Source organism: Camelus bactrianus, chromosome 12, assembly GCF_048773025.1.
Source record: "Camelus bactrianus isolate YW-2024 breed Bactrian camel chromosome 12, ASM4877302v1, whole genome shotgun sequence".
Lineage (NCBI taxonomy): Eukaryota > Metazoa > Chordata > Mammalia > Artiodactyla > Camelidae > Camelus > Camelus bactrianus.
Genome location: NC_133550.1, coordinates 64,029,844 through 64,044,509, shown reverse-complemented (window position 1 = coordinate 64,044,509; position 14,666 = coordinate 64,029,844). Strand labels below are relative to the sequence as shown.

Here is a 14,666-nt window from a genome sequence, read left to right as displayed (position 1 = left end):
GCTAGGCTGAGTCACAGTTGAGGGTTTATTGCCAGTGTTAGGAAGGTTGGGGGAGTCCAGGTGGCTGGGGGGTCCTGGACAAGGTCTGACAGGACACCGTGGGGCCATGAGTGGGGCAGCCCCAGGGCTGGTGCTCCCTGGCTGTGCCTAAGAAGGGGGCCTACTCTTGGGGTGGGTGTCTTGGGGGCTTCTAGGAGTTAACCGGCACCAATAAACCAGCCAAGGAAGCCAGGGAGCTACGTTTCTCAGAGCAAAGGCGTCAGGCCTTGCTGGAGTAGCCCAAGCTCAGGGTGGGATGTCAGCTAGGCTGGGCCATTCTGAGTTTAGGGGGCGGGCCAGCACATCTTAGCAGCTCTAGTTTCCCACCTCTGTGGTGGGGACAGGGAAGAGCTGCACATACCCAAGCTGGTCTCCACCCTGGGGCCTTGGGGCACCTACATACAGGGCCAAGGACCCTCCTAGACAGTCACTGACACCCCCCCCCCTTCCTGGGCATTTGAGTCCCCATTTCACTCAGACTGGGTCTCAAAAGGGTCACTCCCTGGCAGGCCCTCTCTTGAACCCCATTTCTGCCCCCATCAGGTGATGTGTTCTCTGGAAGGAAGTCGGGTGGAAGGTAGGGGGAGGCAGAGCCCCTCCTTCTTGTCCTCCCAGGCCAGGCCAACCCCCTACCCAAGACTGAATGCACACAAACACACGTCCTGGCCCACAGGACTCCAGGTGAGAGGAACACCACACGTCTTAAGGGATGGACAAGACAGGGACCACACCTCAGCCTCTGGCCTACTGGGGACCAGCAGGAGACACTGTCCCACAGTTTTCGGAAGAGGGCCCAGCAAGGGGGCTGCAAGGCTGGTGGTCTCCCAGCCTGAGGGCTGTTCTGGTGGGTGCCCCTGCCTGGCCCTGCCTGTGGGGATGTTGGTCTGTCCTTTGCTGGGTCCTCAGCAGCACGAGCAGAGCATCCGTGGGGTTTGTGAGGCAGGACAAAGAGCGTGGCTCCAACCAAACTAGGGGAGACATATCCCCACCCCTCTGCAGACTGGCGCCTCCTCAGGCAGAGTGGAGGCAGTGAGGCTCAGCGTGGCCCAGGGTAGGGGACATGGCCTCAGTTAGGGGTTCACAGAGCTTTTGCCAGGCTGAGGGGGAGGGACTGGCTGGCAAAACAGGAGCCCCCAAACTGCCTTTCCTGCTTCTCCAGTGTGCTGAGGAAGAGAAGGAAGGAAAGCAGGCTGGGCCTTGGCAGTGGGGAGGGGGCTTTCTGCCTCCAGGTTTTGCCTTCTTCCCCTGCGAGAGGCCGGGAGGCTCCCACACAGCACTCACTGGCCTGGCTTCTGAGGGGAGGGGTCCAGGCCACAGTGGGAGACCCCAGCCCAGGGTGGGAGGTGTGAGTAGCAGAAACAGAGTCTGGCCCCGGGGCCAGGCATGGGACACAGGCTAGGGGAGCAGGCTTATATGGGGCCCCGCTGCTGCCCAGACTCCCAGCCCCAGGCCTGACACAGGCCCTGGAGGCCCTGTGGCCACATGGACGGGTGTTAGGAGGGCAAGAGGGTCCTGTGCTGTGTGGCGGGGAGAGAAGGAAGGAGTGATGAGCAGAGAAGGCAGGACTGGTGGCCTCGGTACAGCTCACAACAGTCACGGGGGTGGATGGAGGCACATATTCACGGCCACAAGCACAGACAGACAGATGTGCACACCGAGACTGCCCCAGGGACTTGGTCAGCCAGTGCAGTGGGGCATGGAACCCGCTGCTGCCCATCTACCCAGAGTCGCTCCCCACCCGCCCAGCAGCTGGCACGTGAGCCGCCCAGCCTAGGAGCCCACAACCTGGCCGGACCACGTCTCGTGGGGAGTGTGTGGGGCCAGCTGGGTGAGCACCACCTCCACGGCTTGGAACTTCTGGTTCTTGGGCGGGATAGGGCACATCTTGTAGGTCACCTCGTCGCCTTCCACTGGCACGTACTCCCCCTCGATGCTGGTGAGCGGGAGAGGGGTGTCAGCCCCACAGGCCCCACTCCCAGGACGACCACTGTGGTCTGACCTGAAGGAGGCCTTGCGCTGGGCTTAGCTAGGCCAGGGAGCCTGAGCCAGCTTCCCGTCTCAGAGCCCCAGTTCTCTGATCTGTAAAATGGGAATCATAAACAGTCCTGTGCTATAAAGTGAGATGTGAAAGGGCTCAGGGAGGTCTCCGAGGCTTAAAGCCCAATGACCTCGCGAGGTCACACCTGGCATTAGGGCTGGGGGCCAGGCCTAGACCACCTCTCCTACCTTCTGGCCTACCCTCCAGGCTGAAAGATCCAGGGACTGGCCCAGCCCTCTCAGCCCCTATGATACAGAAACAGGGTCCCAGGACTCAGCCCCTGGTGCCCAGGGCTTCTGGGGTCTGAGCACTCCCTTTCCACCTGGCCCAGCCCTCCTCCACCCATGCGCCCGTAGGCTCTATGACAGGAGAAATATGCCAGGAACAGACTTTAGCCAGTGAGGGGAGAAGCCTAGGGAGGCCTTTCTTGAGGCCCTGCTGGGTCACTGCAGCAGGGGCCCAGCCAAGAACAGGGGGCTGGGGGGACTCACTCAGATACATGCACGAAGATGTCCTCGGACCCGTTCTCGGGGGTGATGAAGCCGTGGCCCTGTGAGCGTGAGAACTGCTTACAGACACCTTTGAACACGGGGCCAGCTGAGGCACGGGCTGTCCTGAAGATAAGGTAGGGGGAATGGAACTGTGGCCTGAGGAACCCCTCCCTGGACCCCCGTGGCCCTCCTGGGCCCTGCCTGCAGAGCCTGCTTCAGGACTGTGGAAAACCCTCCGCAGACCAGAAACTGCCCATTGTTAGACCAGCTCAGTCCTCTCCTCATCCCATTGGACAATAAAGAGACTAAGGCCCAGAGAGGGGAACTGGCTCTCCCGAGGTGCACAGCAGGTGGGTCTCCTGACACCCAAACAGTGCCCCTCTCTCTGCACAGCACACTCCCCTTCTGAGGTGGTTTGGGCTTACACGGATTCCTGATGTAAGGTCTCTGAGTGAAGAATGTCCAGCCTAGGCTTGAATACCTCCCACGATGGGGAGCTCACTAACTCCTGAAGTAGCAGTATCCATCCTGTTCACTCACTTGTCATTCACCCATCATTCATCTTTTATTAAGCCTCTGCTCTGTGCCTGGCCTTGGGTTGGACACAGGGCACAAACAGCACTTGCATTAAAAACTCCTCTTTGCCCAAGCCAGGTCAGTCTCCCTGTGGCTCCCACATACCCCCTCCCCAATTTGAGTCCACCCAGCGACCTACCCCAAAGGCCCAGGGCTGGTCTCTGTCCAGCCTGCCCACCCCTCTCCAGAGGTCGACCCCATGTCTCTGTTTTTGCCCAGGCTGTTTCATCCACCCGGAGCACCTGGGCAGCCCCAGTTGGAGCCCGGTCCCGGGGAAAGATCACCAGAGCCTGGGCGAGGGCAGGTACTCACGCTGAATATGTCCTGGTCCGTTTGGTGGGCAGGGGACTGGGCAGGTCCCTAGATGAGACACCGCCCCGCTCCCAGACCCTGCTGCCCTCCCGGTGGAAGGGGAAGGTGGGCCAGACAGGGGACTTGGGGGAGTGGAGCGGTGGCACGACCGGGGACGGTGTGGACTCCGAAGTCATGGCAGGGCCAGCAGGAGAGCTTGATGGGCTCCTGGGCACAGAAGCCGGTGAAAGGCGTCCTTGCGGGCAGGGCCCGGCCTGGCCCCGCTCGGCGGCCTCACCAGCTACAGGCTCCGTCTGCAAGGAGGAAAGAGAGGTATAGCTGAGTGTGGTCCAGGGTGGGCAGCTTCTGGACACGAGGCTGAAGGGCTGGGGCTGCCTGCTACTCCTTTCAGGGTGACTTCAGATCACTCACAGCCCTTGCTTGACTCAGTGTCCTCACCAAAAAGACAAAAAAGCCACACAACCTTTCTGTGGGCTGAATTGTGTTCCCCTAAAAATCATATGTTGAAGTTCTAACGCTCAGTGTGATGGTATTTGGAGATGGGACCCTTGGGAGGTAACTAGGTTTAGATGAGGTCAGGAGGGTGGGGCCCCCATGATGGGATTGGTGCCCTTAGAAGGGGAGACCCTGGAGAGCTTGCCGCCTCTCTCCCTGCCCTGTGAGGGCACAGCCAGAAGGGGCTGCCTACAACTGAACCAGACTATGCTGGCTCGTTGATCTTGGATATCTAGCCTCAGAACTGTAAGAAGTAAATGTCTGTCTTGTTTAAACCCCCATCTGTGGTATTTTGTTATGGTGGTCCAAGCTGACTAAGGCTAACTTCAAAGTCCTTCCAGCCTGAGGTTCAGTTCTTTAACTTGGAGGCCTAGGAGGTGGGATGGATTAAGTGGCCAGTGATGGTCTGGAAGACAGTTTGGCACAACTGCTAGCAGTTTCAAATCCACAGACCTGGGTTCGAATCTCAGCTTTGTCACCTGTAGTTTGGTGACCTCAAGCAAGCCACTCAACAGTTCCAACGTGGTGGTGAGAGTGTGGGCTCCGGACCCACATGGCCTGGGTTTGAATCCTGGCTCCTCTACCTACCAGCTATGTGGCCTTGGTCAACACTTATAACCTTTGACTGAGTTTCCTGCTCTGTAAAATGAGGACAGTGTTGGTTCTTATTTCACAGAGAGGTTGCTGTGAGGGTTCAGTGATTTTCCACATGCTTAGAACAGGACCAGAGCATGGTGAGCTCTTGGGAACGTTGGCAATTTTTCCCTAACCCCAGTCTCCTCCTTTCTAAAATGAGGCTGAAAGTGCTTACCATGCAAGGTTACCAAGGATTCAATGGTTTAGTGTGTCTGACAGATTCTGGCATCTCATAGATACCCAATAAATTGCTATTATCAATACAAATCAATAGAAATTCTCACATCTGCAGCTCAGTGCCTGGATGACCTTGAAAAAACTGATCCTATATTTTTCCCTGCAGAGAAAAGCGAATGTAGTTCCCCACCCCATGCACTCACCCACCTCCCCTCCCAGGGTTTGGGAAGTCTTAAACCCCAAAAGATGCCAAGCTGTTGACTGAGCCTGGGGTGGGCAGTCTGCCACAGTGGGGGCCACGCAGGATGCCTGGACCAGGAGAGCTCCAGTTCCACTGCTTATTAGCTGCTGACTTGGGTAGCATGTCCACCAGCCTCAGCTTCCTCGTCTGTAATAATGGAGCTGATAAGCCCTGCCTCACTCCCTCACAGGCTGTGTGATGCTTGGCTAAGGGGAGAATATAAGCAGCGCCCGTGGTCTGTGCTCATATAGGAGTGGTGGGGGGGTTGGCAGTTCTCCACCTCCTCACCGCCGTTCCTTCACTCCCCCACCCCTCACCCAGACGCCCTGGGGCCACAGGTGAATCCCCAAGCCAAGTCTATTTCTGGCCTCCGTCTTGCCCTCTCCCCACCCCCAGCCTGTAGTTTCCAGGGAAGGATTCGCTCCTTAGGACTCCAGAGCCCAGGGGGCCCCAAAACACTGCACAGCAGGGCTGGAAGAGCCGAGGGGTGCAACCCTCCATCATTGGAGCAGGTCCCCTGGCCCCGGCTCAAGGTCACACAGCAAGAACTTTTCTGGGTCAAGGTGATGAACTGGCTCTGCTAACCCTAGAGGTGGAGATGAAGCCTCTCTCCTCCGCTGGCCCCCAACATGCCCTCCTCCAGCCAGGAGCACTGCAGGGGGTGAGAACTGCCCCTCACGGCCCCTGACAGCCCCTTACCCTGATGTGGAGTTTTTCCCTCTGAGCCCACTCGAGGTAGGGGCTGGCAGGTTTAGCATTTTTATCCCCATTTTAGAGGAAAGAAAACTGAAACTTCAAGAGGAAAAGCAGTCACACAAAAACTTGCACATAAATGTCCACAGCAGCATTATTTATAATAGCCCCCAAATGGAAACAAGCCAAAGGTCTATCAACAGATAAATGGATGAACAAAATGTGAATATTATTCAGTCGTAAAAAGAAATGAACACTGAAACCTGCTACAGCACAGCTGAACCTTGAATCATAATGCTGAGTGAAAGAGGCCAGTCACAAAAGACCACATATTACATGATTCCATTCATGTGAAATGTCCAGAAGAGGCAAAGCCACAGAGATGGAAGGTAGATGAGTGGTTCCAGGGGTTGCGGAGGGGGAGGGAAAATGAGGAGTGACTTCTAATGAGTTCAGGGTTTCTTTTCAGGGTGGTGAAAATATCCCAAAATTGACGACAGTGATATTGCATGACTTTGTGAATATACTAACAACCAATAACTTAAACTTAAGCAGGAGAATTACCTGGCGAGGGAATTATATTTCAATAAAGCTGTTACGAAAAAGGAAGACCGGCAGCAGAGCTCCCCAAGATGACACAGCCAGGACGGCGGGGAGATGCAGGCCCTGCAGCGCACTCCTGGGTGCCCCCTGCCCCACCTGGGTGTGGGCGGCAGGTGGTGGGGACAGAAGCTCGGCCGGCCTTCCTTCCTCCAGGAAGCAGGGCAGTCCTGGCCTGCCCACTGTACAGTTTTCCCAGGCCTGTTATTGTGCTTGGTGGTGACAGCCAGTGCTGGGAGGTCATGGGGGAAGGGGAGGGAGGAAGATGGGGGAGGGGCAGAGGCAGCCCACAGTGGTTACCAGGGAGATGCAGCTGAGCAGCCCTGCTCCCCGGCCAGGCCTCCAGACCCAAGGCTGAGCGTGGATCCCAGGCCTCATGCAAAGCAAGCAAGCGGTGGGGAAGGGGAGAGAGGCACTGATTACCTAGGGTTAGGATTGAGGGCAGCTCCTCTCTTCCCCTCTCCCAAATGGACCAGGTGGCAGAGAGGAAGAGGAAGGGGACAGGATAACAGCAAGAACTGGCCTTCTCCCCTCCAGCGCCCTGTCTACACCCACCCCCAGCCTGCAGCCCCCACGGTGCCCTGAGTGCTGCTCTGGTATCTCCCCTCATCTCCCTCCTCTTCTGGAAAATGGGGATGAGCGCTTCAGTGAGGATGGAATGGGATGGAAAGTGGGAAGCACTGGGTAGGTGCTGGGTGAGAAGTTGCTCCTCCTGGACAGACGGGGCTGCTAAGTTGGGCATGGGGAAAGAGGGCGTGGATGGAAGGAGAGACCCGAGAGCCAAACCCACCCTTTCCTCTCATCTTCCTTGCTTCCCCAAGGACTGTCCTGCCCACTAGCTCCCTACCCTGCCCCTCATAGCCTCTCCTTTCATCAAATTCCTGCAACAGCCCTTTAAGGCTGGTGCTATTAGTACCCCATTTTGCAGATGAGGAAACTGAGGCTCAGAAAGGCTGTCACTCACTCAAGGCCACACAGCAATTAACATCTGAGCCAGGACTTGTACCAGGGCAGTCTGACTCTGGAGCCTTGGAGTGGGAAGTCAGGAGTCCTGGGTTCAGGCTCTGCATTGCTCCTGACTTGCTGTGTGACCTTGGACAGTCTTTCCCTCTCTGGGCCCTGCCAGAGACCTGGATTTGAAGGAGCTGCACAATGTGGGACAGCCTGGGAGACCAGGGAGAAAGGAACAAGGGGATGCAGAGGAAGCCTCTGCTTTAGACCCTTTCTCCAGAGTATTGCTGCAGAAAGGGGCACGTGAAGACAGAGCTTTCATTGTTTGAATGTTATCTACATTGCAAAGTCTTTACAGAAATTACTTTCCATTTTTAAATCTCCCTGAAAGGGTGAAATTACAATTGTTTACATTTTACAAAATAGGAAGTTGAAGTTCAGAGACGTTAAGTGATTTGCCCAAGGTCACACAGCAGGTAAATGACAGAGGTCAGATTCTTCTGAAGGCAACCAGTGCTTATAAGGATAAATTCTGTTCCTGGTTCAGCCAAGATGAGGCTGGAGTTTTCCTGAAAGAACTTTCCCTGAGAAACTAAAGGGGAAAATTAACTCCTCCAAGAGCAGAGAAACAGATGTGTTTGTAGAACATTTGTTTCAACTCAAACAGAGCTAAAGCCCAGCCCCCAAGGGATTCAGTGTGCCCATCTAGAGACATCTGCGGCCTGGAATAACACCCTTCCAAACTAGCAGTTGGAGGGTAAGAGTACAGCGCGGCACCCATGTGGCTCAGGTTGAATCCTGGCTCTACAGTGTCCTGGCTGAGAGACCCTCCCTTTCTGAGCCCCAGTTTCCCCATCTGTCAAATAAGGCTGTAGCACCCTGTCTAGGTTATGGGAGGAGACATGGAGTTTGGGTCAATGGTCCACCTGTGAGTGTTTTGGTTCTGACTCTCCCAGTCAAGCTTATCATTAATTCCCTGTGTGGACACCAAACCCCAGCAATTCTTCAGACAAAAGGACCTGATGAGGGGTGGGGCAGTAAAAACAAGACAACAGGGCTGTTCGGTGATACAGCATCATGGGGCTATGGATAGTGATTCAGCCCTGTCAGCAGATGACCTGGCATTGGGGCCCCTCCAACTATCGGCTCCTCCAGAAAGAACTGGGCAGGAGATGGCCGTCAGAGTCTTCTCTTGACCATGCAAATCTCCCTCCTTCTGGGCAGATCAGGGAAAGCAAGTTGGACCAACCACCCAGTGCTATGTGACCTCTCTGGTCCTCACTCTTCTCCTCAGCTATGCAAATCATCACTGGTCCAGATGACCAGTGAGGGTCACTCCAACTCTCCTCTGAGGTCGTCAAACACACACACACCCCTGAATGTGATTTCCAGGCACTGGGACAAAAAATAAAAGAGGAGAGAGTCCTGCCCTTAGAGGGCCCCGGTCCAGTGGGAGAAACAGACAGACGAGTAGAACACAGGGCAGTTTGTCTGGATACGGCAAGAGCATGGCCACCATCTATTGATCATGAACCACGTGCTAAGTGGTGTGCCAAGCCCTTTGCCCCATTTCCTCATTTAGTCCTCACAACAACCCCGCATGATAATCACTGTTATTACCCCCATTCTTCAGAAGAGAAAACTGAGGCCCAGAGAAGTAAAGAGGCTTGCTGGGATCATGCAGTGGGTCAGGGGCATCTCTTCTATACCCTGGAGATGTTTTTGGTGGGTTACAGAAAGGCCTGGGGCAGGAGGTGGGGAGAGAGGACTAGCAGGTCCCTGAAATCTCTCGCCTCCCCTGGAGAAGGAAGAGCAGGGCTTGGATTTCTATTTCTGGCTTTGTGCTGACTCAGACCATGACCTTGGGTGAGTCACTTGCCAACTAAGGCAAGTTCAAAAACAACTCCCTCAATAAAAACATGCCAGCCCAAGCCCCCATTGTGGGGGAGCGGAGAGAGGGAGGAATGGGCATGGTGACTCAGAAAGGGGGAGGACAGGATGACGGTGGAAGGGCTTTCTGAACTTTGGGGTCTCGTCCATGAGGGCCCGAGGAGGGAAAGGGCTCCCAGGACCACCAGACAGAAGCTGGCACTTCCCAGGACCTTCCCCCTCCCCCAGCCTCCCAGACATTCCTTAAAATACATCAGTGCAGAAGCTGATCCAGCAGCTGGAGGTGACCTAATTAAACCTGGTTCTTTCCCCTCCCACAGCGTGTGTGTGTGTTTGCGTGTGTGTGTGTGTGTGTGTGTGTGTGTGTGTGTGTGTGTGTGTGTGTGTGTTTGTGTGTGTGTGTGTGAGAGTGGGGGCTGCCCAAGCCAATACTTGAGCTTAACTGAGACCCTTTAACTCTCCTCCATGTCATGTGCCCAAGATCCTCTGGGGGCTTCTTTGGGAAGTGGGGGTAGGGATGCCCAGATGGGCACCATGAGAGCACTTATGTGACCCTAAGCAAGTCGCTTCCCACTCTGAGTCCCCCTAGAAAGGGGAATGGACCAGCCAAAGTCACGTTTAGAGTGGCTGAGCTTGAACTCAGATCAGTGTGACCCCATAGCCCCTGAGCTTTCCATGTGATACACCACTCATCCTGGTGACCATCATTTCACTGGCTTTGGGGCACAGCTTTCTGCATCCCGACTGCTTTTTGCCTCCCATCTTAACACTCTTCAAGGACAAAAATCCAAATTGCCCCAAGCCCTCTTCCCACCAGGCTCTGGGTCCTGGCCCTGCTGGTTGTGACCAGCTCAGCCAAGCCCTGAGCGCCCTCTGCTGGTGCCACTCTTGGGGGACTTGCCTCCAGACAAGCCTGTGGGTGTCCCCTCCCAGCCAGCTGTGTGGGACCCCCCAGTGCCCCCCAGTGCCCTCCATGGCCAGTGGGCTTCTGTGAACACTACCCGCCCATCTATCTCCAAGCCTGGGAGAAACCTCTATGGCCAAGATTGTCCTCTGGCCTCTTCAAGGCCCCTGTGTGCTGGTTCCTGCTCACACCTGTCTTTTTTTTTGAAGAAGGGTCAGACAGATCCAGAGGGGCGGGGTAGATATGGGAAAAAGGTGTTTCTGGAAAAGATTTCAAGGGAATGGCGGGGGGAGATGGGGTGGTGGGGGGAGGTTGGGAGGAGGAAACATTCAGAATTTGAAGGACCCAGAGGCCCCTGGATGGAGTCAGTTTTGGGAAACTGGCTCCCCATCACCAGGGGGCTAGAGACAGGCCCTTCCCAGGCTGAGGCCTCCACTGGAGCACATCCAGGCGGGCATGGTGCCAGGTTCTCAGAGAGATTGCCCACCCCCCACCCGGGTACATGTCCTCCTCCCCTCCCCCAGCCCCAGCGGATGCAGCAGTTCACACTGTATTTATTATTGTTCTCGCTCTGCGTCCCTCTCCCCTCTCCCTGGGAAGAGCCTGCAGGCTGGCAGCTTGGCAGGAACCTGCTGTCTCCCTTGTGGGTGCCAGCATCTCCCCTCATCTCCCCCTGGTCTCCTTGAGGGTCAGGCCCTCAGGGACTTGGCCCTAGCCAAAGCTGCCCCAGTCCCGCACCCCATGGCAGGGGGCCCAACAGCCCCTGTCTTATCACCCCTGCCCTCCAGGGGCTGCACCCTGGCCCGGGTGGAGGTCATAGCCAGACCAGCAGGCAAGGGAGAGGAGTGGCCTCGGGAGAAGCAAGAGCTCAGGGTCTGGGTGGCTCCAAGGCGAAGGGGAAAATAACATGGAGCCACCCCTCCAAGCCAATTACCACAATTATCCCCATCACACCGGGGAAGAAATAGTCAGGATGAGACAGCTGCTTCGGGTCCAACTGTCTGCCTGCCCTAGATGGTCCCTCCCCAGCCCCAGCACCAGCCCTGAATGCCAGGCGGAAAGACTTCTTTTGCTCCCTGCTACACTCGCCTTTCAGCGTCTGGTAGGAGCACAATTATTTCTCCAGTCATTTCTCTCCCCTTGGTTCCCAGACAGGAGGCTGCGGCTTGGCAGGTGTCTGCTGCCTCTTGAGCCAGACACAAGTCCCAGACACACACACTCAGACACACACACAGACACTCTCGCACAAGGAGTCGCAGAGCCTCCGCTTCCCTTGGGGGCCAGGAGAGGGGGGCAAGGAGGGTGGGATGGCCAGGTGGGTGCATCTAAATATCCCCCTGCCTCTCCTGTAAGCTGAACTGGGCTGGGCCAGCCCTAGGGGAGGTGCCCACCTTCCCAGTGCCCCCACGTTGCACTTCCCTCCTTCGCCCCCTCCAAAGCCAGTTTCCAGAGCCGCTGTGCCCTTGGCCCCCATTACCTAGCCCCTTACCTCTCCCTGGCGGTTGAGGTCCGGCGCTGCCTCGCAGCTGGTTCAGCACTCTGCTTCTCACTGGCACTTGGAGCGATAAGCAGGGGATGGGCTGTGTGTGTGACTCTGTGTGTGTGTGTGTGTGTGTGAGAGAGAGCATGCGGCAGGCACCTCAGGCCCCTCACTCACTCACACACGCCTTCCTCCTGACGTCAGGAAAAGCAGGAGGGAGGGACTGGGATGGGAATTTGTACTCCCTGCTTAAAGGGACACAGGGCCCTGGCTCCTCTGGCCCAGACACCACCTTCTGAGTCAGGCACAAGCAGTGTGAGAGAGTTAGCTGCGTCTCTCGGGGCCCTAAAGCTTCTTTTTCTGAAAAGTGGCTTTTATTGCCAGGCCAGGGTGTAATTTGCCTGCCAGGTGGGAGTAGCTCCTGAGGAATGCAGGGGAGGAAGCGCTGGGGACGGCCTGCATTCCTGGCAATTAGAGAGCAAGTGGTGGTGAGTGTGTGCGTGTGTGCGTGTGTGCGTGTGTGTGTGCGTGTGTGTGTGTGTGTGTGTGTGTGTGTGTTTAGCCACGCATGCGTGCTGGGGGCCTGCGGGGTGGGGGGTGAGTCTGGGGGAAGGGAGGCCACAGCAGGGTCCCAGGGACTCTCAGACCTTCCTCTCCCCTCTGTATGCTCAGAGTGTCCCCTGTCCTTCATCAGTCTGTCCCTCACTTGGCTCTGAGATCCTTGCGAGTGGACGAATGTGGGCAAGTCACAGAAACTCTTCTCTTTCTCTGTCTGGCCCGCAGTAGGCGCTTGAGATATTTCTACAGAATCGAAGAGGACCCTAAGGGAGCAAAATGTTGCTTCACACACATACACACCACAGCCTGGGAGGCTCTCCAGGCTGGAGGGCTGCCCCTCCTGGGGAGAGCCCTGCTTTCCACATCAGAGAAGTCCTGGGTGTGAATCTCAGCCCTGGCCCTTCCAAGCTGTTTGAACTTGGACAAGTCTCTTAATGACTCCGGTCCTCCACAACCTTCCCTAAAGTAGGGAAGGAGGCCGTTTCTGAGAGGGCTGTCACAGGCTCCTGTATAGAAGCCCCGGCCTGGCTGGAGGAGGCCCCCACAAATGGGTTCCTCTTCCCTCTTCTGTCCCTTTTTCTCAGCCTCAGCTTGGAAAGAAGAAAGTCTGTCCCTGATGTATCTTTAGTATCTTTAGTACTACTGAGGCAGGCTGGCATTTTTGAAAGAAGCCTTATTAAAATAAAAAGAAGGGGGGAGTTTTAAGGGAATGAATCAAGAAAAATACAAATAACTAATAAAAATAGCTAGTAAGAGGCATTGAGGGCGTCCCACCTGTCAGGCAATCTGCTTTGCCCTCATTTCAAGCTCACGACAATCCAATAGTCTATCATCAATATCCTGACATTGCTGGTGAGCAAAGAGAGGCTCGGACAGAAGGAGTGACTTACCTGGTTAGAGGGGCAGTTGAACTGGGCTCTCCAACGCCACAAGTCCCTGCCCTTGCAGAACCTTGCAGAACAAACAGGCTCAGACAGTCCAGGTTTCTGATTCTACAAGGGAGGCGGTTATACTGTTAGCTGTTGCTACCTGAGGCCCGCAGTTCTGATTCTATTCCGCTTGGTCTGAGGTCCCTGCCCAGAGGACCCCCTGCACTCCTCTTTACATCTGCCTCTTTGTTTTCACCTTCATCTCTTCCAAAGATAATAATAGTTTTCAAAGTGCTCTGACAGGCATTATCCCACCTGCTTCTTATAACAACTCGGTGAGGTTTACCTGGATGAAGAACCAGGCTTGAGGGATGGTGGGTGTCCCCCAGTCACTTGGCTCAGAAGAGACAGAAAGATGCGCCAGTGGCCTGAGCCCCGGGCTCTGGACCCATGGTTTTCACACTCACCCACTTGTCCTTCTGGAGGAGGCCTGCGGCCAGGGTAGACACCTGCAATTTCCCCTGCGCACCACCACTGTGCCTTCTGTGGGGAACTGCCTGCCTGCTTTCCCCTGGGGAGTCCCCTCTCCCATCTCTTTGTCCACAGGACCCCTGGCCCAGGCCCGGCCAGTCAGAACCAGAGTTGGGACTGGGGCTGAAGTTCCAAGGCTTCTGAGTTGGTAGGGCTTTGGCCTTGGGCTGCGGGTGCCTGGGCAGTGGATTACAAACAGATAGGGCCGCAGGGGGGCGTGGCCAGGGAGGACCTCTCTCAGGTGATGATGATGAGAAGGACGAGAAGTCACAAGAAGGAGCCAGCTTTACCAGAATCTAGAATGAAGACGTTGTGGGAAGAGGGTACAGTTTGTCAGAAGGCCCTCAGGTGGGTATGAGCTTGAGGGGCACCAGAGGAATGCGAAGGAGGCTGGTGTGGCTGGAGAGGGTGAGGTAGGATATGAGAATGGAGGCGGGGAGGCAGGGCCTCAAAGGCCAGTTCTGAGGAGGCTGGGACGTGGTCCACTGTGGACGAGGCCAAGGCAAGGGCCAAGGTCCTAGGTCCTGACCCCTCCCTTCGCATCCAGCCCCCTTCTCCGAGGCCCCTCCCCACCGGCTGGCGAACATGTGCCGGGGCTGCCAGGCAGCCAGGGAGCCCTGAATGAAGGAGGCTGGGCTGAGGTTTGAAGGAGTGTTATGATTATTCTCCACAAAGATGAGAGGGCACAGCTGTTCATTCAGGAAATGAGCAGCCTGTGGCACCACCCACCCACCCACCAGCAGCTGAGTAACAAAGAAATCATCTGCTGGAAACTAGGGGCTCCGCCGTGGAGGCTATTTTTGTGAAAACTGAGAATTCAAAACTCATCTCCTCTTAAGCCTCCCTCGCCTTGGAGAAGCTGACAAGGTGAGTCAGGGCCGAGGAGCCCCTTAGTCTTATTAATTCCAACCAAATTATAATTCCCGCTTTGTTACTGACGGTCAGCCCACCAGTGGGGGCCAGTCCTGGGTTAATGCAGCCTTGAAGCCACATAATCCTTTAAGGTGTATACATCCCTAAATTGTTGGTGCCACTTGACAGATGCTGAAATTTAGGCACCGAGAGGTTAAGAAATTTACCCAGCATCACACAGCTGGTGGAGCTGGATTAAAACGCGGGCGTTCTGGCTTCATTACACTCCTGTTCTTTCTGCTACACCACGTTGCCTCTGAGGTGTCTTCAGTT

General features: G+C 55.9%; 1 protein-coding gene across 1 annotated transcript; it reads right to left on the bottom strand.

The window, feature by feature from the left end:
- Window positions 1-7: 7 nt before the first annotated feature.
- On the bottom strand, window positions 8-12,032 carry CSDC2 (cold shock domain containing C2). Its single transcript, XM_010960232.3, has 4 exons — window positions 11,533-12,032; window positions 3,457-3,749; window positions 2,569-2,691; window positions 8-1,972 (listed from the first exon to the last, which is right to left on the bottom strand). Exons 2-4 carry the CDS (start codon window positions 3,630-3,632, stop codon window positions 1,810-1,812), a joined length of 462 nt encoding a protein of 153 aa, XP_010958534.1. The 5' UTR covers window positions 3,633-3,749; window positions 11,533-12,032; the 3' UTR covers window positions 8-1,809.
- Between the last annotated feature and the right edge of the window lie 2,634 nt (window positions 12,033-14,666).